Genomic DNA, 22,635 nt, shown 5'->3' on the forward strand with positions numbered 1-22,635 from the left:
GTCTCGAGGGCTTCGATTTGATATATTATTTTTTTCAAAATTTTAAAAATTTGATAATAGCAAAAATGGCTATATTGCATATTATTTCTGAATTCATAGAATTATTTTGCATTTTTGGAGAAAGAGAGTAAAGTTGCAAAAATTGGTAACTCTAAGGGTTTTTTGCACAAAACCCTTTTACTATTAACCTTTTATTTTTTCCAACTTATCTTATCATATAAAGTTTTGTTTTCAAAATTGCTAACTCACATTATCGTTAAGTTTCTTTTATATGCTAATTATGTGATTTTATTATACATATTACTTAAACTTATTCTACTGGTCCATGATATTAAGTTTCTTCACTATGTGTTCTTTTAAAGTTACTAATTAAATCAAAATAATTTGAAAATTATTTAGTGTTCTGCTTTACTTTTTACAATTATAGTTCTAATTTTTTTTATCTTTTTAATCCCTTATTGACTTCTAAAGTCAATCTTCACTTCTCTTATAATCTTATAATTATAAATTGAAAAATAAATAAGCAATGAATTTCTTACAAGATAACAAGAGCTACAAAACAAAATCTCAGTATTTTAAATAAAATATCTTATAAGATTTATTTAAATATATTGATTTGTATTTACTATTTAGATATCTCTAATTAAATAAACAGTAGATTTATCCAATCTTCAAAAAATTTATTATCATTAATGATATAATCAAAAATGAAAGATATTAACATATAGATATACAAAAGTTCTAGAAACTTCTTTTTAATACAAAATTTGGACAAGAGCTAAGTTCATAAGTGTCACATGGTCCGAAACACGCCGAAACCAAGTAAGACCCACACGAACCACTCGACTCGAGTGCGTTAAGATTTTCCTTTTTTTTATTTACTTTTTTAACCGTGTGATGGGTTAAAAGTTCTTAAGTCGGTCAACTTAAAAAGGTAACCAAGTCAAAAAAACCAAATTTACTAGTTGAGTTCGGAAATAAGAAAACCAAAGCCTACCTTAAATAGAATTTTAGAAATTATTATATATTCCTTCTTCCTTATTTATTTAGTTTCTGCATCGCCGTAAGAAATCAAATCAAATCAAGGAACCTCTCTAAAACCCTATTAAAGGCTCTCTCTTCTTCTTCTTCTTCTCCAAATCTAAATTTCCCTAAAAAACCTAATCACGCCTCTCAAGCTTCCTTCTTTATCGCCGGACTCTCCTCGGTTCCATCTTCCTCTGCCGCCAGGTTTATTATTGATCCGATTTCAGATTTGGGTTTTAAAAAAAATTTGATCTAGGGTTTTTCCGATTTGATTCTGAATTGTTCTCTGTTTTTGTTTTGTCGTTGGTTTGATTATCAGTACGTGTGCAGATATGGCTACCGAGGGAGTTGTTCCTTCAGCGAAGGCGATTTCTGCTGCCTTTGTGGAACAGTACTATCATGTTTTAAGATATGTTCCTCATGAAGCTCATAAGTTATATGTTGATGATAGTGTTTTCAGCAGACCTAGTCCTGATGGTACTATGCTGTCTTTTACTTCCGTTGAGGTAATTTCAGAACATAAAGTCTTGTCCTTTTTAATGCTCCTTCTATTTGATAACATAAAGTCTTGTCCTTTAATGCTCCTATTGTTTTGAAATCGATCGATCTCATGCTAGTGAAACTATCCTTTGATTACGTCACGGTTGTATTAGCTCTTTAGCTTTATGTTGCTCATACTTTTTGTTGGTTGCTTTTAGTTTTTGTTTATCTCAGTTTATTGCATTGTGGAAATTGAGTTCTATTGAACAATTGCTTATGTTAGATCACAGCTCTTTAGATTAGTGTGTTCTTCTAGTTTAGGTGATGGTGATATGAGAACAGATTTGTATGCGATTGTTGTGATACTAGTTATAATTGACTTGTTGATTTCTCATACTTAATGCTTTGTTGACTTCTTTTCTTTTTCTTCAATTGAGATTCACTTTATACTCTTGTTTAGTTTCAGACTTCACATTATTTATAATGTTGGTTCTTACAGGCTATCAACGAGCATATCCTTTCATGTGGCTTTGACAATACGACATTTGAGGTTCTGAGTATCGATTCTCAGAATTCTTTGGATGATGGGATAATTATCATGGTTATCGGTTTCATGACTGGAAAAGACAACCTGAGGAGGAAGTTTTCTCAGATATTCTATTTGGCACGTCATAATAACCATGTTGTCCTCAATGACATGTTTCGATATGTTGATCAAGATGATTCCACCCCACAAACTCTGCCAGTTGTTGAATGTGGTAAGTTGTCTTAACTTTTTTCCGTTTGATTAAGTTTGTCGAGTAAGTCCATATCAGTCAATAATTATTACTCTTTGTGGACTATCTACATTGTAGAGCCAGCAACTGAGATTGTGAAGCCAGCTGCTGAGCTAAAGAAGACCGAGCTGAAACAGAAAAACGATGCTTCGGTGGCCAAGTCTGTTAATGCTGCTGTTGAAAAGAATGCTGCTGCTCCATTGGACAATGGAAAGATGAAGCAGTCTGAAAAAGCTGTTATTGCTCAAAAATCAACAGAGCAAGTTGCTGAAACAGTTGCTCCTCAACCTGATGGAGCCAAGAGATCGTTTGCTGCGATTGTAAGTCATATGTTTGCAAATTTTTGTTTAACATGGGACATCTATGCATACTTACCCGTAATGCGGTACAGGTCCAATCGTTGGCAAACAACGCTGCTCCGTTTCAAGTGAAAGCCCCGGTTCAGCAACCTAAATACATGGGACAACCACGTGCTGCTGCAGCACCTAAAAAACCTGCTTACGTCAGTAAATCTATAAAGAAAAATGATCAGAAGATCATTGAAGAACCAGGTTAGCAGACAGAGATTGCCATTTACTGTCGGATTGAAATTAACTCTTTTCGTTTCTTGTCTATTTTGTTTATCGGATGGGTGTGTTTTTGTTTCAGGTAAATCTATATTTGTGGCAAATCTGCCATTGAATGCAATGCCGCCCCAACTCTATGAACTGTTCAAGGATTTTGGTCCTATCAAAGAAAACGGGATTCAAGTCCGAAGCTCCAGGGTTTGATCTTTGATCTCTCGTATCTTTTTGCTATTTCTACTCATCACCTCTCCTAGAATCCTTACATGAATTCTACATTTTTCTTATGTGTCCAGGGCAATGCTAATCCAGTTTGCTTCGGGTTTATTGCCTTTGAATCTGCTGCCTCTGTCCAGAGCGTGCTTCAGGTAACTAACTACAGATACCAGTTTCTTGTTTCCCTTTTAAAAGTCTCTGAATTTCTAATATTCAAACTCTGTCAATTCCAGGCTACCAAGAACACGCCCTTCATGCTTGCAGACCGTAAGCTTCGTGTAAAGGAGAAGGAAGGTAAGCTTCTCTTTCCTTAACCCCCGCCTCTTAATCTAAAATCATCGGTTTCTAGCGTGCAAGGCTGAATCTTCCTCTTGCAGTTGACTATGATGGAAGCAAACCTTCTGGGAAAACCAAAGGTGGAAGCAACAAGATTCAGAATGGCTCTGCAGATGGCAGCAAGACTGAGATTAGCTCTGCAGATGACAGCAAGACACAAAACGGCTCTGCAGAAGATGGCGAAGATGAGTTCAAGCAGGTCAGAAACCGTAGGAATATTAGAAAAAACCGGAATGCAAATGGAGACAATAACCAAAAAAAAAGTGAAGGAGGAGCCCCTAAGGTTCAAGCAGCTTGATGATACTCTCCTCTACAAACACCAACACAAGAACAACACTTACAATTTGGAGCTTTCTTAGAAAATTTATTATTTCAAGAGTTTGCAAATTGAGATTATTTTTCGACATTACAAATTCATATATCTTTATTTCTTTAGGTTTTCTTTTTTGTTTTCTTCTTATGGAACTCAACATAATTCTTCTTTTCACCAGTCATTTTCTTCTGTCTTTTTGTTTTTTTTCTTCTTATATTCCAATTTTTATTATTCGAGTATTCACGTTAACGTATATCCTATGGTTTGTTCCGTTGCGAATCAAGTCACTTTGAAGAAAAATAGTAATTTAAGATAAGCTATATGAAATCTGGTCTAATGTTGCATCATTTCAATATTTGTAATTTCTAAAGAAGCAAAGAATTTGTAATAAACAAGTAATTAGGAGTTGTAAAAAGAAGTAATTTAGCAATGCTTGATAAAGAGAAAACAAATAATATGCGAATGCGACACCTCTCTCTCTCTCTTGTCTCCCACGTCAACGATTTTGCTAGATTTGATTCCAATCTCTTTTCCAGCTTACCTACCTTTTCTCTCAGAAAATGTGTTAAAAATGGCTTTATCTTTTAGGAAATTTTTTCCCTTTTGGAAGTAATTTCCTAATTTCTTAGCAATAGCAAGAACCTAAAAAGGAAATGACCATAACATTTTATAATGTAAAAGGATTAAAAAAAAAAAGGTCATTATCATCTTACAATGATATAAGAATTCTTTTTCAAAACTTATTAATGTATCCATGGTTACTTATGATTTTTTCTAAACCAGTTACTTTTGATTTATCATTAAATTCGAAAGTATAAAAAACCATTGGACTCTAATCCATTATGAGAATTTTTTTCCCTCTCCTAACAAACTTTTTTTTTTTGTCATCCGAAATTAAATAGGGCTCAAAAGAACCATTTCACTCTCCTAAGAAACTGAACTCATAAAAAATGTCAAAATATTCTCGAAAAACTCAAAATTTCTCATAAATAAAATTCGAAATATTTCTCCTCACAATTATATTTTATATATAGAATCCTTCCCAAAAATAATTATTGCATAATACTCATTGGTTTTACTTTTTTATGGGCTCAAGTTTTGTTCCAATTTTTTTGATATATGAAGGTCTATAAATATATTGGATGCAATGAAAGTTCATTCTAAGAGAACAAATTACATTCTACTACAATTTCTCAGAAATTTTAGAACCTCTCTACATAAGTTGTTTGAATCCTTTTTAAAAGGATAGATTTTAATGAGTTAAATAAAAAAATTAGAACCAAACTAAAGTAATTAAATTCTTTACTTACCAATCCGTTGGAGACACGTGACCCCTATGGCAATAACTTATAAAGCGTCCTCCGCCATTACCCATCACACAACACCTATTAGCTTTGATGTGTGGTGGACAGTGGACTTGTAGTGATGATGAGTGGCCTAGATTCATTATTCTTTTTAGAATCATACAAGAGTTTCAGCCTTTTTTGTAAACAAATAAACAAAACATGAATTTTGTATAAGAGTTTTGGCTTAAAATGTTTTGTGGTTGAAATTTTAAATTTAATTTTGCATTAAATTTACGTGATTCTACAAAATTGACGATTTATCTGCTAATGTATCTCTATCATTGATACTAGTATAAAATCCTATTACAAGAGAATACTTCGAATAACTGAATATTTTTATCGAATCTCGAATTTCGACTATTATATACTCCCTCCGTTTTCGAATAGTTGTCCTTTTAGAGAAATTTTTTTGTTTTTAATTAGTTGTTGTTTACAGTTTTTCATGCAAAATTTATTACTTTTTTATTTTTTATATTTATTTTTATTATGTACCTTGATTTACTATTGGTTAAATTATGTTTAGGTAGATAATTAATGATATTTTTATATTGAAAAACTAACAACATTAATAGTTTCTTAATTTGTGTGCATATAATTAAAACGACAACTATTCGAAAACGGAGGGAGTATTTAGGTTGACCATTAGTAGATATCGTAAAAATGATCAAAACATAAATATGTAATCTATAGTTTGTATTATTATTAATTGTTAGTAAAATTTCAAAGACGACAATACGCTGAATTTTTTCATTTGCGCAAAATTACTGGAAATATTGGAGTGGCTTTTTGCCGATAGCTAAATGTTTGCCATGTTTATCGAGTCATGGCTATTATTATTTGTGTTACCATTCTATTCATTTTAATTTTAAAGACAAGAAAGAAAAAAAAAAAACTCTGGTCTTCTAGTTTCTACGATAGACTCTTCACTCATAATTTATCTGGTTCAAAAGGGTCTCTAAGTGTATAACTGTATATGTACATTACGAAATCAAGACTATAGTATAAAAGCATGATTCACGTTCTAACATGAAGTAGATAGATAGGATTATTAAAAAAAAAAAAAAAAAAAAAAAAAAAAAAAAAAAAAAAAAAAGATAGGATGATTTTAAGAATAATACAAGAAATGGATCGGAGGATGTTAGACACGCAAGGATCCACACACCCACTAGGACACGTGTTTACATGTCCGAGCGCTGACATGCTTCACGTTCCCGCGACAGTTCGTTGTCACGGTGTAAGAGGAGGTCTCTCAGATCTCTGAGCTGGCCATATAGGACCACGTACCTTACCCTTAGCCAATGGGGAACGCTTAATATTATAGAATAATAACTTTGTTTTTGATAAAATTAATATTGGTTCATGCGATGAAGATCACGTTCAATTAAGGTTATAGAGGAAATCGATATCTTAGAATTTTCAAGACTTCGGATATATATAGATTTGCAAATTTACTTATTTAGATTAAGATCATGCCCATATATAACTCATAAATATTATGCTCAAATTTGAAAATCATAAAGAAATCAAAGTGATAAATTAATAATAAGTTTAACTTTGTACTATATAGTTACATTATATATATCAAGTAACTAACTAGTCGTTCGAGAGATCTATGTCGAAAATAAGTTTCTCCATCAAGTTGTTCAAGTTTTTATATATTCGGGTCTACTTCTAAAACCGGTTACAGTTATATACTACGTTTAAAAGTAATGTGATAAAAAAATCTGCCTAAACAAATAAAACTCAACATGGTCCTAAATGATTCACTCAAACCTCTATGATAAAACTTAAATCCAAATATCCAATACATGCTTTAATTAATTTTTCTATTACTCGAATTCCAATTTCCAAGCCTCGTAATTACCATCGATAAGGAGATTTCGTTTTAGAATAATGGTTTTAAATATAAAGTAGTTCATCTATACGAGACACCATATCTAACAATGATGTTTAATTAAACTTTTTTAACAGAAAAGATGAAACCATTAATTGACTACTTGGTCGATGATTAATGATTAATTTTATTTTTCTCAAAATAGACACATTATTTCTATTTTGAAACGAATAGAACCAATCATGAATAAAGCACACTATAGAACAAGCAAGTTGTGAAATGAAAAATACAAATTTCTTTAAATACGTGTTGGAAACCATTGTAGGACCTGAGACAAAGAACCTTAAGCCCATTCCTCTGAACCTAAAACGAGACAGAGCAACACGTGTCTCGTCCGACACATGTCATCCTCTCCGTTTTTAACGCTGATGATGACACGTAACTCGCCAGCGAATATTATAACAAATTAAATAAGAGATTTTGTTTTTTTAAATAATAGTATAAGCAAAGAAGCAATAATACTTATAATAGTGGCAAAAAGTGTGGGGACAAAGAAATTAAAATTAAAAATAATTATAAGCCGTACAAAAACGTGTCGATTCGAGGGATCATCTGATTGCCACTTGGCACTTTTCACACATTGGCTATTCTCGTCGCTTTCTTTTCCTCTACGTGCCCAAAACCCAACATTTATATATATTCTTACTCAACTTTATTTTATTAATTTTCCTCAACAACATAATAATTAATAAAAAAAATAAATAAACTTTTTAATTAAAGTATGTAAAATAGTAAATTTTATTATATAGGAGAGAATCTAAATTGATTACAATTTCTTTTCTTGGTGAAATCTTTTTTGCGAGTAAATAGAAAAAAATAATTACAGGGATTTGGTTTTTATTGTACATGTTAATGTTAATGATGAACTAATAAGGTATTGACAAGTAAAATTGAACTGAATATTCTGTCTTGTACTCAAATTTGAGTTCTCTTTCTCTGTCTCATCCATTTCACTTTTTTTTTGGTCTGTCTCCCCCATTTTTTAGAGAAATCATATTCAATAGTAACAGAACGTGTCTCGTAAGTTTTTATTAATGGATTAAAGAGAAACTTTTTCTTCTTCTGCAAATATTGGATTATGGATCGTGGCATCAAAATCTGATTACTGTTTCATCAGCTTCTTTGTTGTTAATGGCGGAAGCAAACGAGAGAAGTAGAGAAATGGCGAGAAGTAATAGTTGTGTGTTTCCAAGAGATCTACTTCAGAGATTTATCTCTAATTCTGTTGAAGGTGAAGATGATGATGAAGAAGAAGAAGATGATGAGATCGAGTTAAATCTTGGCTTATCTCTTGGTGGGAGATTTGGAGTTGATAAGAGTAATAATAATAAGCTTGTGAGATCTTCTTCCGTTGTTGTGACGATGCCTCTGTTTCGGGAAGATCATCATCATCATCAGGCGGCGGCGATGATAACGACGAAGGTTTCGACGGAGACGGTGGCGGGAGCGACGAGGGGGACGGGTTTGATGAGAACGACGTCGTTGCCGGCTGAGTCGGAGGAAGAGTGGAGGAAGAGGAAAGAGATGCAGACTTTGAGAAGAATGGCGGCGAAGAGACGGAGAAGCGAGAAGCTTCGTACCGTCGCCGTCGCCGGTGGAGGAAACAGTAATAATCCGGAAGAAGCTGTCACTGCCACCACTTCGAGACGGCGAGGTAGACCATCGTCAGGACTTCCTCGGTGGTCAGCGACGGCTAACAAAAGCGAACTTTTGCGGCAACACAGCGCTGCTCTTGATTCACTACAAGTTTCCGTTGAATCTCAAGGCGGAGGAGGAGGTGGAGGAGCCGCCGGAAGTTCATCGAGCGTCTCCGAGTTGGAAACTAAAGGTATATTACTAATCTATCTAATATGATCATTAAAATTGTTGAAACTTGAACTATAAGCAATTTGATGTAACAAATCATTAAAGCCAAATTTAGATTGCTAGATAGATTAATCCTTTGATGCAAAGTTTTCGCCTTTTCGCAACCCAAAAGGTCGTTTAATTGTGGTAATGGACTAATGTTACTGAAAAAAACATGTTTTGGTGAATACAGCGTCGAGCGATGAAGCAAGAAGCTTACCATCAACGACACAACAACAAGAAACAACCACAAAGCCAACAAATCGGCTGCGAAGATTGAGTTCAGTGGACATGAACATGAAGATGGAGCCACAAGGGAAAGGAAAAAGTGAGATGCCATGTGTGTTTACAAAAGGAGACGGACCAAATGGGAAGAGAGTTGATGGGATTCTTTATAGATACGGTAATGGAGAAGAAGTTAGGATCATGTGTGTTTGCCATGGCGATTTCTTGTCTCCGGCCGATTTCGTTATACATGCCGGTGGTCCTCATGTAGATCATCCTCTTAGACACATTGTTGTCAACACTTCTTCTCCTTCTAATCTCTTATAATAGACCAAAACCCCTCTGATCCAACCCACTTTTGTTTAGAGAAGATGTTTTTAAGAGTCTCTGGTCATTTCTCAATTTTTAAGTTATATATGTATTTTTATTACTTTATACAGAGAAGAGAATTAAGGAGACAGAAACATCATTTATATCAGTTTCAAGAGAGTAGAATGAGAATAACATTTTGATGATTCATGCATATGGTGAACAAGAGTAATACAGATGAAAAACCTCCCTACACTGAAAATTTTAAAAACAGACTTGAAAAAGATTCTAATGGCTAGGCACTTGTTTGCTGCTGTACAAATCATCTACTAAACACACACTTTCTTCTAGCTTTGTATCACAATCTAGAAGGCTGGATTCGTTTCAGCAGTCTTACGGCTTGTTTCATCGTCGGCCTTATCGAAAGGCTATCGACTGTGCATTTGAGAGCCAAATGTAGAACCTCGACCAAATCGTCTGGTGGACTAGTCTCCCATAGTCCCTTGGTGAAGACGTCTTTGGCTTTGCCTTGACTCAACATCATATGTGCCCAGGACACGATGTTAAACCCGTTCTCATGCGAAGAGAAAGATGGATCTAGCGCTCGCTTGTCCGATATGAGCTCCAAGAGAACTATGCCGTAGCTGTAAACATCTGCTTTCTCCGAGACACGGCACGTCATTGCGTATTCTGGAGCAACATAGCCAAATGTACCAGCTACACCTGTTGTGACATGAGACTGCGAAGTTCCCAAGAGTTTCGAGAGTCCGAAATCGGATAGATAAGCGTTGTAGTTGTTGTCCAAGAGTATGTTACTCGGTTTGATGTCTCTATGCAAGACTTTAGGGGAACACTGTTCGTGAAGATAGGCGAGAGCACGCGCAACATCAAGAGCAATCTTGTGAAGAACCTTCCACTCAATAGCAGCTTTCGATCTTTCTTTAATGAAATCTTGAAGGTTTCCCCCGGATAAGTAGTTGTAGATAAGAAACATCTCTGTTTCACTCGCGTGGTAACCGATTAACATAACAAGATTCGGATGCCTAACCATCTCAAGAGCAGAGATCTCAGCATGAAACTGTTGATCCCCTTGAAACCTCCCAACAGAGAGTCTTTTAACAGCAAACACATTCGTTGGAGACACCTCTGCTTTATACGTCGAACCAAAACCGCCATGACCGATACAGTTGGAGTTACTAAAGTAACCAGTAGCTCTAACAATGATCTCATACGTCAGAGGAATACCAATGTCCACAAACACTTTGATCTCCTTGATTTCATCTACCTGAATCTGAGAGTTTCGTTTCCATTTCTTCGTGTAGAGGAACAAGAGCACAAGAACAAGAAGCACAAAGACAATCACTGAAGCCGACACAATCGAAGCAATCTCAATCGGATACAATCCAGGTTTACCAGGAGAATCATCAGCTGAGCTTGGACCAATTTCATCTTCATCTTCAAAACTCATAAGTTTCCTAAGAACAACATTTCTTGAAAACCCATCAAGAACCCTAATTCCACCGATAAAGCTGTTACCTTTAAGATCAAGAATCTCTAATTTCTCCAACCCCCAAATCTCCTTTGGAATTTCACCTCTTAGATCATTAAAAGACAGAGACAAAACCCTAATTTCAGACAAATCTCCCACAACCGGAGAGATTACACCACCAAGTCTTCTTCTACTTGAAGAACAAGAAGACAAATCTGGGAAATGAAGAACACCACTACCTTCAAGCTCATCACAACCTCTGAGAATCAAAGAGACGACTCTTAAATCAGAGTTACAAGAGACACCGTACCAAGAACAATGGTTTGATGAGCTGTCGGAAACCCAGCTAGACAGAACTCCATTTGGATCGAAGAAACTACTCTTCAGCTTCAAAAGAACAGCTTCGTCGTGAAGACCACTCTCGGTTAAAAGTTTCCGAGAAAATGAAAACACAAACAAATTAAACAGCAAGAAGACCAAACCCAGAATTTTCATTTTTCTTCTTCTTCACAAGAGAAAGAGAAAGAGAGACGACGGCAGATGAAACAAGGAAAATCAAAACCCTAAAATAAAAATTGTCTCTTTTTCACAAATTTTAAGTCTTTTGTGAAAAAATTTGATCTCTCTTTCTCGCTCTCGAAATCGAAATTTCAAGTTGCAAAAGAAGAAAGTTTCTTTACTCCAAAAGAAAATGACATTAAAGAAACAAATATTTTCTATGGCTCGATTATCAAGACGTATAATAAATTTTTTAAAAAAAAGTTCTTAACGTATTGGAAACAGTCAAAGAAGAATGCATTTCGAGGAAAAGAGGAAAAAAAGAAAGAAAAATCTCTCAGCTTTTTTAACTTTTCCTTATAATTATTGAAATTTCAACACATTACAAGTGAAAGGTTACTTAAATATTATCCATCAAATAAAATTTTAAGGAAAAAATAAAACGAATTTTTTTCTTATTTATTTCTAAAATTTGCTCTTGTAATTTGAGAGAGATAAATAGGATAAGTGTTTCACTTTCAGCCGTGTCTCTCTCGGTTCTGTCGTTAAAAATTTGTCGTTGTCATAGAGACTTTAGAGAAGTGTGGGACCCACTGAAGTCAATGTCTGAATGTATTTATGTGAAGAGAGAGAAGTGAGAGACCACATGGCTGCTTCTGGTTTGACCAGCCAGGATAGGTATGGGACCTACACTAGTCTTGTATTGGTCCATGATTAGATTCCAAAATCGTTTCTTTCGTAACGATTCATTTTTTTTTAAGTAGACGTGTATTCCTCTGTGAATCATCGTCATTATGACGTTAGATTTTGCGTCAGAAATATGTTTTTGTTCTTTTGTTTTAATCGCGACTCTTTTAGTCCATATTTTAGGATTGTAACGGCTGATAACTTTAACCAAAAAGAGTATTAGAAGAAGAAACTTAATTAGAGTACGATTACGATTTAGAAAGAAAAGGAATCACAGTTTGTACTTGTGCGGATCTAAAATCAAGAAAAAGATTCTTGTAATGTGTTCAATATCTTACCATATGGTAACATAAGCAATGAGTTATGTGTAGGAACTCCTAAAAGAAGCGGACCTAGAAAATACTTTTAACCGGAGACATGATATTTTTATAAATAGGATGTGAACATTTGTAAGATTTTACTAAAGATAAAAATATTTAAACTGGAAAACTGATTCTGTATACTGACATATTGTACGATAAAAAAAAAAACCGTTACAAAAACAATCGGTTTAATCTAAAAAACCGTAATATAATAAAAAGACACAAATTATGTTCTTAATAAGTGTTTATTTTTCAAAAGTTAACATGTGGAAAATGTATAATAAAGATTCACATCTCTTCGACTTTTTATGTCACTTTAATTTTAAAATAATATGTCAAATATTTTGAAATATGTTAATGACGCCGTTCATTAGAATTTCGATCATTTGAATCATTCCACAAATACTCCTCATGTTTTATAATATATGATGTTTTGGGCTTTTTTATTCTATTTTATTAGATTTTATAAAGTTTTTGTGCATAGTTTATATTATAATTTAATAGTTTATAACTATTTGAATTGTACGGTATTTTTTTCTATTTAAACCCAACTTATTACATATTGTTGACAAAAAATAATAGAAACACAAAGTTCCGGAACCAATTATACTAGTAATACCGTACATGCAAATACCGTACATGCAAGACATTTATGAATATAGTGTAAACATTCACTACCAATTAGTTTTATATTGAAACCGGTTTAACGATGAAAAGGAACAACATTGACAAAAATAACAAAATATAAATAAAATATAAGCAAAACATTAGCAAATATATAAATACGTGACAAAAAACTATAAAATTTATATTTAACAAACCAATTTTATGATTTGGTTAGCATGCAATTTCAAATGTCAAAATAATACATGAATAAATGAACTTTGACAATATGTTTTTTTTTTTTTTGTTAAGAATGTTAATATCATTAGTGAAAATGAAAAAGTTCGGTTGTTATATAAGTACATAAAGCTATTGGCTTTTGAGACCTTGGCAAAAAGAAATAAAAACAAGGTTTTAAATTGGGAAGTCACATAGAGTGAGCTTATGATATTCATAACTATATTAGGTTGCGGTAACGTCGTTATCTTAATCTTTTAGTAGTGATATGGTATTGCGAATCTCCATGCCTATAAGCTTGAAAATAGTTGTTAAGTAATTTAGTAGTTTGTTAGTGTTGTCACTGTTGTGACCGAGGTTATACTACGGGTAAAATTAGATTTTGTGGGTTAATTTGCATTTTTTTGTAAGTTAAAAGGTAAATTTGCAAAAATTATATTTGGAAGGTTCTTTTTGCACCAAAGCCAAACCCAAAATCATGTTGATTACTCCTTTCTCCTTTAGACATATCAAGTTGATAGCCTAAATAATTTTACTTGAGAAGTTTAAACACTTCTTTTTACCAAAAAAAGTTTAAACACTTCTACTATCTAAAGTCTTAACTCTCCACGTACACTGTAAGATACATCAACATCAACGGATATTTTATCTACCACAAGATTTGTGAATCTTGGGACTTCAGACCTAGTCTTTCTTTAAACGGTTTAACCTTATGTTGCCTAATACTATTTTCAAACCTCACCTGACTTTGATGATAACAGAAAATTATATTGTTTTTTGTTTTTTTTTTGGTACTGCTCTCAATAGGCAAGAAACGTTTACATTTGTGTAAAATCTAATTTTTTTAATACCTTTAGCTAAAGAAGAAAACAGAGTTGTGTAAGAATCTAATCTAAAGTTAAGAAGAAAGAAAGCAACAAAACCATTTATGAGATGTTTTTAACTCTGATTTTTGCAGTCTCTGTTCGTCACTCCCTCTAGTCATCTCATCATCTACTACCTTCTTCGAAGAACTGTAGCAACACAAAGAAAACTCCGGTAGGCTTTTCGATTGAAACAATCACAGATTAAAGAAGACCAATGTCATGAGAATCTGGAAGTAGCAATCTACCTGGAACAGCAACTCCAACAGCTCCAATGGCAGCAGAAGAGCCAGCCACAAGAAGAATTGTAATCACAACTTGGCCATCTGCACCAGGAGAAGCACGAGCACGGGCAACATTTTAACCGTTTGCAGCAAAAGAAGTTGTAATCACAACTTGGCCATCTGCAGCAGGAGAAGCACGGTCCAGTGTTCTTGCAACACAACCAAGAACATCTCTTCTTCTGTTGCTGCTGCTGTGTCATCTTCTTCTTTATTGCCTTCTTTTTTTTCTTCTTCTTTTTCGTTCTGCATTAAAACAACAATTAATCAAAATTAAAGTTTCTGAAGACTACTACAATGAGATGATGGTATAAAGTAACAAAACTCACATTGGATATGAAAATGACTGCGTGCTGCTCGGAGCTTCGTCTGAGTTATTGCAATCTCCAATGTTCCTCCATGATACATTTGAGTTCGACGACTTATCCTCACATTCTCCACTCGCTTTGTCCTCCATATCAAAGCTCTTTCCTAGATCAGAAGAATCAGCCGGACCATGAATAGCAGGGCAGAACGATAACAGCTCTCCCGATTTTGTGATCTCTCCAGACTTGAAATCACGGTAACTAAACAACTCATCTCTTGCTATCGCGTTATCACCTATGCTGAGACTAAACAGAGAATCATTTGAAAGTGTGCTCAAATTCTTCTCCAAGGTCGGTAACGAGTTTCTCTGAGGTTGATCAGATCCTTCTCTATCCATCATTTGAACAGAAGGCGACATAAGCAAAGGCTCCACTGAAGCATGAGTTACACCAGACACTTGTGACCCTGGTGTGTCTGATGAACCTTGTAACTCGCATAATTTAGAAGAAAGGCTTAAGAGCTCCTTATTGTGTACGCTACTATCGAAAGATAAGCTGGATTTCCTTTCTTTTGCATTGATCTCGAGTATATCCCCTGAAGAGGTTGGAGACAATGAAGACAAGGAAAGAGATGTGGATCTTCTAGTGGTGATCTCTGGATCTGCCTCGAGACGAACATCACTGACCCCATAACTAGCAATGCTCCCCAATTGGAACAAAACCGGCTTCTCATCATTCACTTCTTTGATCGTTGGTCTTGGATCGAAACTCTTATTATTATCTGATTTTCTATGCTTCTTTAGATGATAAGCCTTTCTAGTTTTTCCTTTCTTGTGATTCGTTTCCATAGCTGAAAGAAAAAATGAAAACTTCATCATCTTCTTTGAACTCGCTTCACAAATGCACGAAAAGGAGATGTTTTCAAGAACACAAGATACATCGTAGAATGACTGAACGAACCAATCAGAATCCTTCAAATCTTTCCTAAGTCCTTGAAGTCTTTAATTTCTTCAATGATAAAGCAGCATAAAGAAGAATTATAAGAGAGTAAAACACAGAACTTACTTATACCTATGAATATCCATGTAAAGTTCCAATGAACCCTAGCTCTTCGAACCTTATACTTTACCCGCAATGGCTCCCTCCGTAAGTAATCTTCTCTTCACGATTCTTCTCTGTCTATAAACCAAATTGAAACTTAATACAATTTTGCAAACTGTAAAACCAAATGGGCAAAAGCTTCACAGAACAAACAACAGAAATATAATGATGAACTCATGAAAGTTGTTATCTCAATAAAGGCAACGAACCTCCATACAGGAAACTGTAAAATCTATCCTTGAGATATTAGAACAATGAGAAATTCATAAAACAAACACACAAAAAGGAAATCCTTTCAAAATTTTGAGGGTAAAAAGGAAAAAGGTTGAACAAAATTGAAAGAATTATTCCATTTGGTCTTTCTTTTTTGTTTTCCTGCAGATTTCTATAAACCAAAGGCATTCCTACAATTTAGGGATTAGCTCGTCTTAATCTATCTTGGCTGCTTTTGGCGCCATCTTTTTTTAACTAAAAACTCTCCTATCTGATGCTTTCTATTATTAGCAATGCAAACTGTCACAACACCAGAAAGAGATGACAGAGATGTCTTTGGCTTGTGTCCTGAAAACTTTTATCATGTGTTGAGACCAGCCCAGTTCTTGAAGGCAACAAGAGATTCCATTTTCTTGTAGTTCCTCTTCCTCAGCTTTGGCAATCTAAGTTTCTTGTGAGTCTCCATGAATGCTTGCTTATACCTCCACTTATCCACAAATATCTTCATCTCCTGAGATTTCTCTACCACTTGCATCGCCGCATCAAAGAACCCTCCTTTCACCAATGCGTACAAGAACGCATCGACTAGAGCATGGTCTAGTTTGGACCTCTTCTCTGCCTCCATCGACGATATCTTACCTTTAATCTCGTTCCACAAGAGCAGGACGTTGAAGTACTTTTCGCCGCTCACATATCCATTAATCAAGGATAAGTATGTCTGGTTGTTCGGCTCATATCTGAGGAAAACCATCCTTCTGAATGTCCTCCTTGCATCTTCCAGACGCCCGGATTTACAGAATGCATGAATAATCGAATTCCAATCATGGGAATTTACTTCGACACGAGGGTCTTCGACAACTTCGTCTAGAAACGCTGCCATTAACTCAGGTCTCTGGTTCTCAAGGAGACCTGTCATTATTGTTAAGTAGCTCCCTTTCAAATCCCCCACTCTTGTTTCTCTCATATCCCTAAATAATGTAAACGCAGATATGAAATCCTGGTTCGTCATGGAAGCTTCAATCAAAGCATTATAGATCTCGACATCTAATTGAAGCCCAGAGCTGTTGATCTCTGTAACCAGCTGAGTTGCTTCAGCTGTTCTGTACTCTTTGCAATAAGCTTTTAAGATTGGCACATAAGCCCCAATCCCCACAGATCCTCCTCCTTGAGCAATCATTTCCTCAAGAATACTATGTGCCTTATCCGAGAATCCAAGATTAACACAAGCATTAATGATTCCAAACCCAACTGAACTGTCAGCATCAATGGAAGAAGATTCCAACTTCTGAGCTTCGATTATCACTTTCGCTAAACCCTTAACGCTTTTACTCTCTATAAACCCTTTAACCAATTCACAGTACGTTTCCTCACCGAAACCCGATTCTTTCCCATCTCCTTTAAGACTATGCAGTATAACATCAGAAACATTATCTAAATCACCACTTTTAACATACCCACTAATCATATTGGAATACAGAATTCTTCTACTTGCAAACCCAAAACCATCCATCAAATTCTCAAGCTCACTTATCTTCTCTCGAAGCCCCTTCCTCGCATACAAGTAAGCAAGAAACCCAAAGCTCAATTCATCAGGCTTCACACCCAAAACAGCCATAGATTCAATCACATTGTCAGCATCAGCCAAAGATTCCAACTGCCGACAACACGCTTCAAGAGCCGCATTACTAGCTACCAAATCCGGTTTCATAAAATCAAGCTTCTCATCTACTGCAATTCTACAACTTTCCTTAAACACCTTAAGAAACGCAGCCAAGCTTCCATTTTCTCTACAGATATCGATAATCAAATGCCCCCAGAGATCAAAAGGAACAAAGTACCTGTTTTTAAACATACACTTCACTAAAGCCAACGCTGGCCCTGCAGCTTTCGCAAGTTTCATCGACTCCATAAGCGTACGAACAGTCTCAAACTCAAGCAAAATCGGATCTTTCTGTATTACATAAGCAGCGGAAGCAAAAGCTCGCTTGAGTCTGTGTGCAGTGTTTTCACCGCTTTCTTCGGTATTGGACAAATGGGTAATAAGAGAATTGATGAGACGCTTCTCCGGGAGAGAAGAAGCGGCGGTGAGAGATCGAAAAGCCTTCCATGCTTCATCGGTGTTGTGGGTAGTTAAAGAATCGTGGAGGGTAGATTCAAAGGAGGATTTTTGCTCTTGGGTTAGGGTTTTGAGGTTTTGAGGCGGTGATAGTGAAGGTGTGAGAGTGATTGGCTTGTTAGAGAAGAGAGAGGGTTTAAGGAATGAGTAAAGGGAAGGACTTTCAGGAGAAGACGAAGAGAAATGTCTTCGTGAGATTATAGTTAGAGTTTTTCTGAACATTCTATGAAGCAGTCGAAGATCATCAATCTGGTTGAGAGAGAGAACAAATTCTCCGCCATATTTGCTTCCGAGTTTTAAAACTCTAAAAGTATAAATAGTTTTAACTAATATAACAACCAAAGAAGCTGGAATAGCTCAGTTGGTTAGAGCGTGTGGCTGTTAACCACAAGGTCGGAGGTTCGACCCCTCCTTCTAGCGTTTTTGGCTTTTTCCTTTATAGAGGAAATTACTCTCACAAGCCCAAAAGATACGGCCACACATGAACCAAAAGACCATTAGTAAAGCCCATACCAAGTAAGATATGTTGTATGTGTATTTTGAGAATTGAGAGAGCCACCTAAGTTACTAAAAAGATCATTAGCCATTTAGGCATTTAGCCTAGTTGGTTACACAAGCTTGTGTATAAAGAGAGTTGAGAAAGGAGAAAAGGAGATGCAAAATATTCTGAAGCTAATAATCAACGAACTTTAAGAATCAGCTTGGAAATGAAAAGCAGCTTTGGGAGAAGTTGAGGATCAGATTCTTGACCACCACTACTAACCGCACCCGATTCCAAAACACACACAAAAGAAACTCAACAGATTCCATAGACTGTAAAACTATATTCAATTCCAAAGTCTTACCCATTTTATGTATAGATTTAGGAGCCATCTTAATTTGGGAGACCAAAAGTTAATCCCTCTTGCTCATTGTCAACAATCATTACGTTAACACTTTTAAGACCATTACTTCCCACGTTGTTAGTAGACAGACTGGAGAAAACAAAACCCACATCGAAAGAGACACTCTTTTGATCGCTAGCAAAAAAAGTGATTCCTCAATCGTTTTGTTTGACAAGTTTATTATATAATTCCAAAGGTGAAAGAGACCAAACATAGATTTCTCATACCTAGTAAATAGTTTGAAGTCACAAAATTTACATACTTTTCATTTGGTAGCATTTGTTTTGATCGTTATTGTAACAGGACTTAAAATGGTAATGATGGTACGTATTAAAATATGAAAGATCCAAGTAAAAAGGATAAAAAAGAATAGAAGAAACAAAAGAGCATCTCATCCTCCGGATTTACAAAAGTAAAGCTCTTAGTTAAGTTGTACATACCCAAAATACTAGCTACTACCAGCATTCTGTCTCTCTGCCAACCTAATTCCAAACCCTAAGAAGAAGAGTGAAAAAAAGATGGCTCTATCAACCATGAGCCGTTGGCAAGATCTGATATCTCAGCAATCCAATTACAACCACAACCTCGTGTGACTTCTAAGCCCTCATATGACAAGCATAGCTACAACGGATAATAAGAAGACCACCATGTTAGTTCGGACAGACAGCTTCTCTCCAGCATTTGGATCACCAAATCCCCCGCTCCCAGTCGGTCCAAGAGTAGTGCCCGGGAACACCGAAGATGATGATGAAGTTGGCATCCCACCGGAATTTGGCATCCCAGTGTTAGTCCCTGTGTTCGGAGTCCCGGTAGTTGGGAAGCCACTAGTTGGAGTCCCACTGGTCGGAGTTCCGGTGGTGGGGGTCCCAGTAGTCGGAGTTCCGGTGGTGGGGGTTCCAGTGGTTGGAGTTCCGGTAGTTGGGGTCCCACTAGTTGGGGTTCCTGTGGTAGGAGTGCCACTAGAGCTGCAAAAATAGTCAAAAACATTAGCGATCATTTGTTACAAGATAATTAATAATGATGCTCATCTGGATCATGTGAATGATGGACTGTTTTTGATGTGAATTCTCTTTTTAGTAAAGGTGAAATGAACAGAAATGATGAATGATGCAAAAAAACATTTAATCAAGATTCTTTTGTCTATTCATTTGGTCTTAAATCACTATCATTGTGTCTCCACAAATACAAATTAATAACCAAATTCGAAAAATTAAAAATAAGTTAGTCGGTGGTAAAAGCAAATCTACCCAGAAAGCCAAAAAAAATTTCCAACTTTATGGAGACTAAGAATCAAACATTACTAAAATCATCTAAACAAAGAATGAATCAAGAATCAAAAACATACCTTGAACCAGTTAAACAGCTTGAAGCAGCTGCAAGAATTAGAGAAACAGAGAGTCAATATTAAAAAAATAGAGACTTGATCTGAAATAAGTGGGTATCTTTGTGTAAAGATGAGTACTTGACGGAAGGGTGTTAGAAGGGGTGGCGGCGCCGTTAAAGTCACAGGTGGCACCGGAGGAAGCTTTTTTCTGGTAGTAACTGTTGACAGCGACGTCACAGTGGCTTTTGACGGTGTTAGGTTGGAAACAAGCTCCGGAGGTCTGGATCTGACTACAGTCAGCTCCGTTTCCACAAGCGTAGTCTATTGCCTTCTGAAGAACTTGCTCGTTCCCATCTTTGCACACACAATACACTGCGTCTGAAATTTACCAAACATACAAAAACAGATTTCATTACAGAGCTCGAGCTAGAACACTAACCCACAAGACAAAAGTCGAGATTTTTGAGGAGTCTGAGATATAAGATTGGAACGGGTTGGTCTATTTAAGATCTCATACTAAAATTCTGACACTATCTGGTGAAATCTAAGATAAAGGAGAAACATTTTGTAGTTAAAAGAGGTGAGAAACAGAGGAAACAGGGCTTACTTGAGTATGTGAACATGGAGATAATCAGACAGAGAGGAAGTAAAACCGACATGATTGTGTAGTTCAGAGAGATCTGTTGTTGGAGAGAATCTAAAGGAAAAGGCTTTTTAGATCGAACTTGTTTAGGTTCAGAGTTTTGAGACGGTGAGAGATGAGTTTTTTAGGCAGCGAGAGAGAGTTCTAGACAATAACGGCAAGTGTGTGTGACTATGTTTTGATAAATAATTATATACGACCATGGTCCAACACTTTTTTTTTTTTTTTTTTGCGGCATTAGTTTAATAGATGTATTACTTAAAATACCTGATTAGTACTTAGTAGTAGTAATTATACTAATTAACATCAATATCAAAGAATTTGTATTTATGTAAACAACAATTGTCAAAGTTGATATTGAAAGATAGTATTAGTATGGCTTTTCTTGGTAATCGGTTTAATAATTACCAATTACAAAAGCCACACCAAAATATTTATTTTAGTTTTTTTTATATCATTATAAATCGTTATTTTTATTGTTTTTAACTAATTTGGTACCGTTTACTATTGTCTCAATCCGTTCAAAGAATTTTATACTATTTTGTGTCATCAATTGGATTTTCCAAATCTATAAAAAAAAATTAAATTGAAAAATTTAATACAATATTTTATTAAACCTACTGTTAAAGTTATTTATATCTTGATACTTTCATAAATAGCTATATTAATAGTTTAACACATTAAATAATAAAAATACAAATTATATAAAACGTGACAAAGATATAATCTATTTGATAAATTAAATATTTACACAAACACAGAATATGAGGCATTTTGAAATAGTTAAATGATATAATGAGACGTTTAGGTAAAAAAAAAAGTAACACAGACAAGAAAAATAACGTATCAATTCAATGCTTAAAATGAATTGATCCAAAGTGTTTAAATTCAACTAACAAAAACAAACGAAAGCGCTTTGAATTTTATTCAAGGGACAACAAAACTTTAATAATGGGTCTCTTTTTTACCATACGAACCCAACTACTCAATTTTAAAATAAACTCAGTACGTTTTGGCAGTGACAACAGAAAAGAATCAAAGAAATGTTCCTTTTTTTTTTTTGTCATCTAAAAATTTTCATTAAAACTTGAGATAGAACTTTACATGAAACCAAACGCCCAAAAGAATGAAACTAAGCCGGCGGACAACTAAAAGTCCCCCGAGTCATTGAGTAACCAATGTTCCTTTTATGTATAACAAAAGTGTAAGAAGAAATTGAGTAAATAACAAAAGATAGTAAAAAAAAAACCTACACGAACCAATGTAGTTTTGCAGAAAAGAATTAAAAGCATTCTTGTCTTCTAGTCTCTGTTCTTGTGAGACTTATTCGGCGCACCGAAAGATTATAGTAAAAGTGGACTAAAATGCTTTCTTATTTACAAATTTTGCCACCTCCTCGATTTACGTATCTCAGATGAGTTCTCTCTTCCTTTTAAACACCTGTCCTAAAATAATAAACTCGTCTTTTGTTTCCCCAAAATAAAAACTCATTTTTTAGCAACGGTCAAAAATTACGTCTAAACATATGGTTTAGTGAGTATGCAAAAACTATAGTATATATTATTATATATATAGCTTAGAAGTTAAACCTAAACCCTAAACTTTTAATTGTTTTTTAAAACCAACAAAAACTTGGCTTATACTTTTTCTTCTATAAAACAACACGTACAAATTCAATTCATCCACTCTTCCAACAATTT

The 22,635-nt window shown here is 35.0% G+C and overlaps 6 protein-coding genes and 1 non-coding gene across 9 annotated transcripts; 3 read left to right on the plus strand and 4 right to left on the minus strand.

The window, feature by feature from the left end:
* Window positions 1–1,049: 1,049 nt before the first annotated feature.
* LOC9324774 (ras GTPase-activating protein-binding protein 1) lies at window positions 1,050–3,949 on the plus strand. Of its 2 annotated transcripts, none has more exons than XM_002887180.2 (9): window positions 1,050–1,230; window positions 1,346–1,532; window positions 2,006–2,264; window positions 2,361–2,602; window positions 2,674–2,833; window positions 2,931–3,046; window positions 3,142–3,213; window positions 3,295–3,355; window positions 3,439–3,949. In XM_002887180.2, the coding sequence occupies exons 2-9, from the start codon at window positions 1,359–1,361 to the stop codon at window positions 3,693–3,695; spliced, it is 1,341 nt and encodes a 446-aa protein (XP_002887226.1). In that variant the 5' UTR covers window positions 1,050–1,230; window positions 1,346–1,358; the 3' UTR covers window positions 3,696–3,949. The 2 variants fall into 2 exon arrangements, with proteins under 2 accessions (XP_002887226.1, XP_020891527.1); XM_021035868.1 differs by having other exon boundaries at window positions 1,357–1,532.
* Window positions 3,950–7,689: 3,740 nt separating this feature from the next.
* On the plus strand, window positions 7,690–9,521 carry LOC9323292 (ninja-family protein AFP1). Its single transcript, XM_002887181.2, has 2 exons — window positions 7,690–8,778; window positions 8,989–9,521. Exons 1-2 carry the CDS (start codon window positions 8,082–8,084, stop codon window positions 9,345–9,347), a joined length of 1,056 nt encoding a protein of 351 aa, XP_002887227.1. The 5' UTR covers window positions 7,690–8,081; the 3' UTR covers window positions 9,348–9,521.
* On the minus strand, window positions 9,516–11,512 carry LOC9323293 (probable LRR receptor-like serine/threonine-protein kinase RPK1). Its single transcript, XM_021035158.1, has one exon. It carries the CDS (start codon window positions 11,311–11,313, stop codon window positions 9,688–9,690), a length of 1,626 nt encoding a protein of 541 aa, XP_020890817.1. The 5' UTR covers window positions 11,314–11,512; the 3' UTR covers window positions 9,516–9,687.
* Window positions 11,513–13,985: 2,473 nt separating this feature from the next.
* LOC9324775 lies at window positions 13,986–15,814 on the minus strand. Of its 2 annotated transcripts, none has more exons than XM_021034568.1 (4): window positions 15,726–15,814; window positions 14,679–15,504; window positions 14,317–14,595; window positions 13,986–14,218 (listed from the first exon to the last, which is right to left on the minus strand). In XM_021034568.1, the coding sequence occupies exons 2-4, from the start codon at window positions 15,500–15,502 to the stop codon at window positions 14,104–14,106; spliced, it is 1,218 nt and encodes a 405-aa protein (XP_020890227.1). In that variant the 5' UTR covers window positions 15,503–15,504; window positions 15,726–15,814; the 3' UTR covers window positions 13,986–14,103. The 2 variants fall into 2 exon arrangements, with proteins under 2 accessions (XP_020890227.1, XP_020890228.1); XM_021034569.1 differs by having other exon boundaries at window positions 13,986–14,248.
* Window positions 15,815–16,084: 270 nt separating this feature from the next.
* LOC110230764 (pentatricopeptide repeat-containing protein At1g69290) lies at window positions 16,085–18,366 on the minus strand. Its single transcript, XM_021034567.1, has one exon. The coding sequence runs from the start codon at window positions 18,304–18,306 to the stop codon at window positions 16,330–16,332; it is 1,977 nt and encodes a 658-aa protein (XP_020890226.1). The 5' UTR covers window positions 18,307–18,366; the 3' UTR covers window positions 16,085–16,329.
* A 64-nt stretch (window positions 18,367–18,430) lies between these two features.
* On the plus strand, window positions 18,431–18,504 carry TRNAN-GUU. Its single transcript has one exon. It is a non-coding gene; the product is annotated as a tRNA-Asn (tRNA).
* An 800-nt stretch (window positions 18,505–19,304) lies between these two features.
* On the minus strand, window positions 19,305–21,141 carry LOC9324776 (PLASMODESMATA CALLOSE-BINDING PROTEIN 4). The gene is made up of 4 exons (XM_002888667.2): window positions 20,900–21,141; window positions 20,431–20,670; window positions 20,314–20,341; window positions 19,305–19,933 (listed from the first exon to the last, which is right to left on the minus strand). Exons 1-4 carry the CDS (start codon window positions 20,949–20,951, stop codon window positions 19,573–19,575), a joined length of 681 nt encoding a protein of 226 aa, XP_002888713.1. The 5' UTR covers window positions 20,952–21,141; the 3' UTR covers window positions 19,305–19,572.
* Window positions 21,142–22,635: the final 1,494 nt, after the last annotated feature.

Source organism: Arabidopsis lyrata, assembly GCF_000004255.2.
Source record: "Arabidopsis lyrata subsp. lyrata unplaced genomic scaffold ARALYscaffold_2, whole genome shotgun sequence".
In the NCBI taxonomy this organism is placed as follows: domain Eukaryota; kingdom Viridiplantae; phylum Streptophyta; class Magnoliopsida; order Brassicales; family Brassicaceae; genus Arabidopsis; species Arabidopsis lyrata.

Coding starts and splice junctions, on each gene's coding strand:
- LOC9323292 (XM_002887181.2), top strand. CDS start 8,082: ATGGCGGAAGCAAACGAGAGAAGTAGAGAAATGGCGAGAAGTAATAGT. Junction 8,779..8,988: donor CTCCGAGTTGGAAACTAAAG/GTATATTACTAA, acceptor TGGTGAATACAG/CGTCGAGCGATGAAGCAAGA.
- LOC9323293 (XM_021035158.1), bottom strand. CDS start 11,313: ATGAAAATTCTGGGTTTGGTCTTCTTGCTGTTTAATTTGTTTGTGTTT.
- LOC110230764 (XM_021034567.1), bottom strand. CDS start 18,306: ATGTTCAGAAAAACTCTAACTATAATCTCACGAAGACATTTCTCTTCG.
- LOC9324775 (XM_021034569.1), bottom strand. CDS start 15,502: ATGGAAACGAATCACAAGAAAGGAAAAACTAGAAAGGCTTATCATCTA. Junction 14,596..14,678: donor CAGTCATTTTCATATCCAAT/GTGAGTTTTGTT, acceptor GTTTTAATGCAG/AACGAAAAAGAAGAAGAAAA. Junction 14,249..14,316: donor TGTTGGAGTTGCTGTTCCAG/GTAGATTGCTAC, acceptor TCAATCGAAAAG/CCTACCGGAGTTTTCTTTGT.
- LOC9324776 (XM_002888667.2), bottom strand. CDS start 20,951: ATGTCGGTTTTACTTCCTCTCTGTCTGATTATCTCCATGTTCACATAC. Junction 20,671..20,899: donor CTCCATGTTCACATACTCAA/GTAAGCCCTGTT, acceptor GGTAAATTTCAG/ACGCAGTGTATTGTGTGTGC. Junction 19,934..20,313: donor AGCTGTTTAACTGGTTCAAG/GTATGTTTTTGA, acceptor CTATTTTTGCAG/CTCTAGTGGCACTCCTACCA.
- LOC9324774 (XM_002887180.2), top strand. CDS start 1,359: ATGGCTACCGAGGGAGTTGTTCCTTCAGCGAAGGCGATTTCTGCTGCC. Junction 1,533..2,005: donor TGTCTTTTACTTCCGTTGAG/GTAATTTCAGAA, acceptor TGGTTCTTACAG/GCTATCAACGAGCATATCCT. Junction 2,834..2,930: donor GAAGATCATTGAAGAACCAG/GTTAGCAGACAG, acceptor TTTTTGTTTCAG/GTAAATCTATATTTGTGGCA.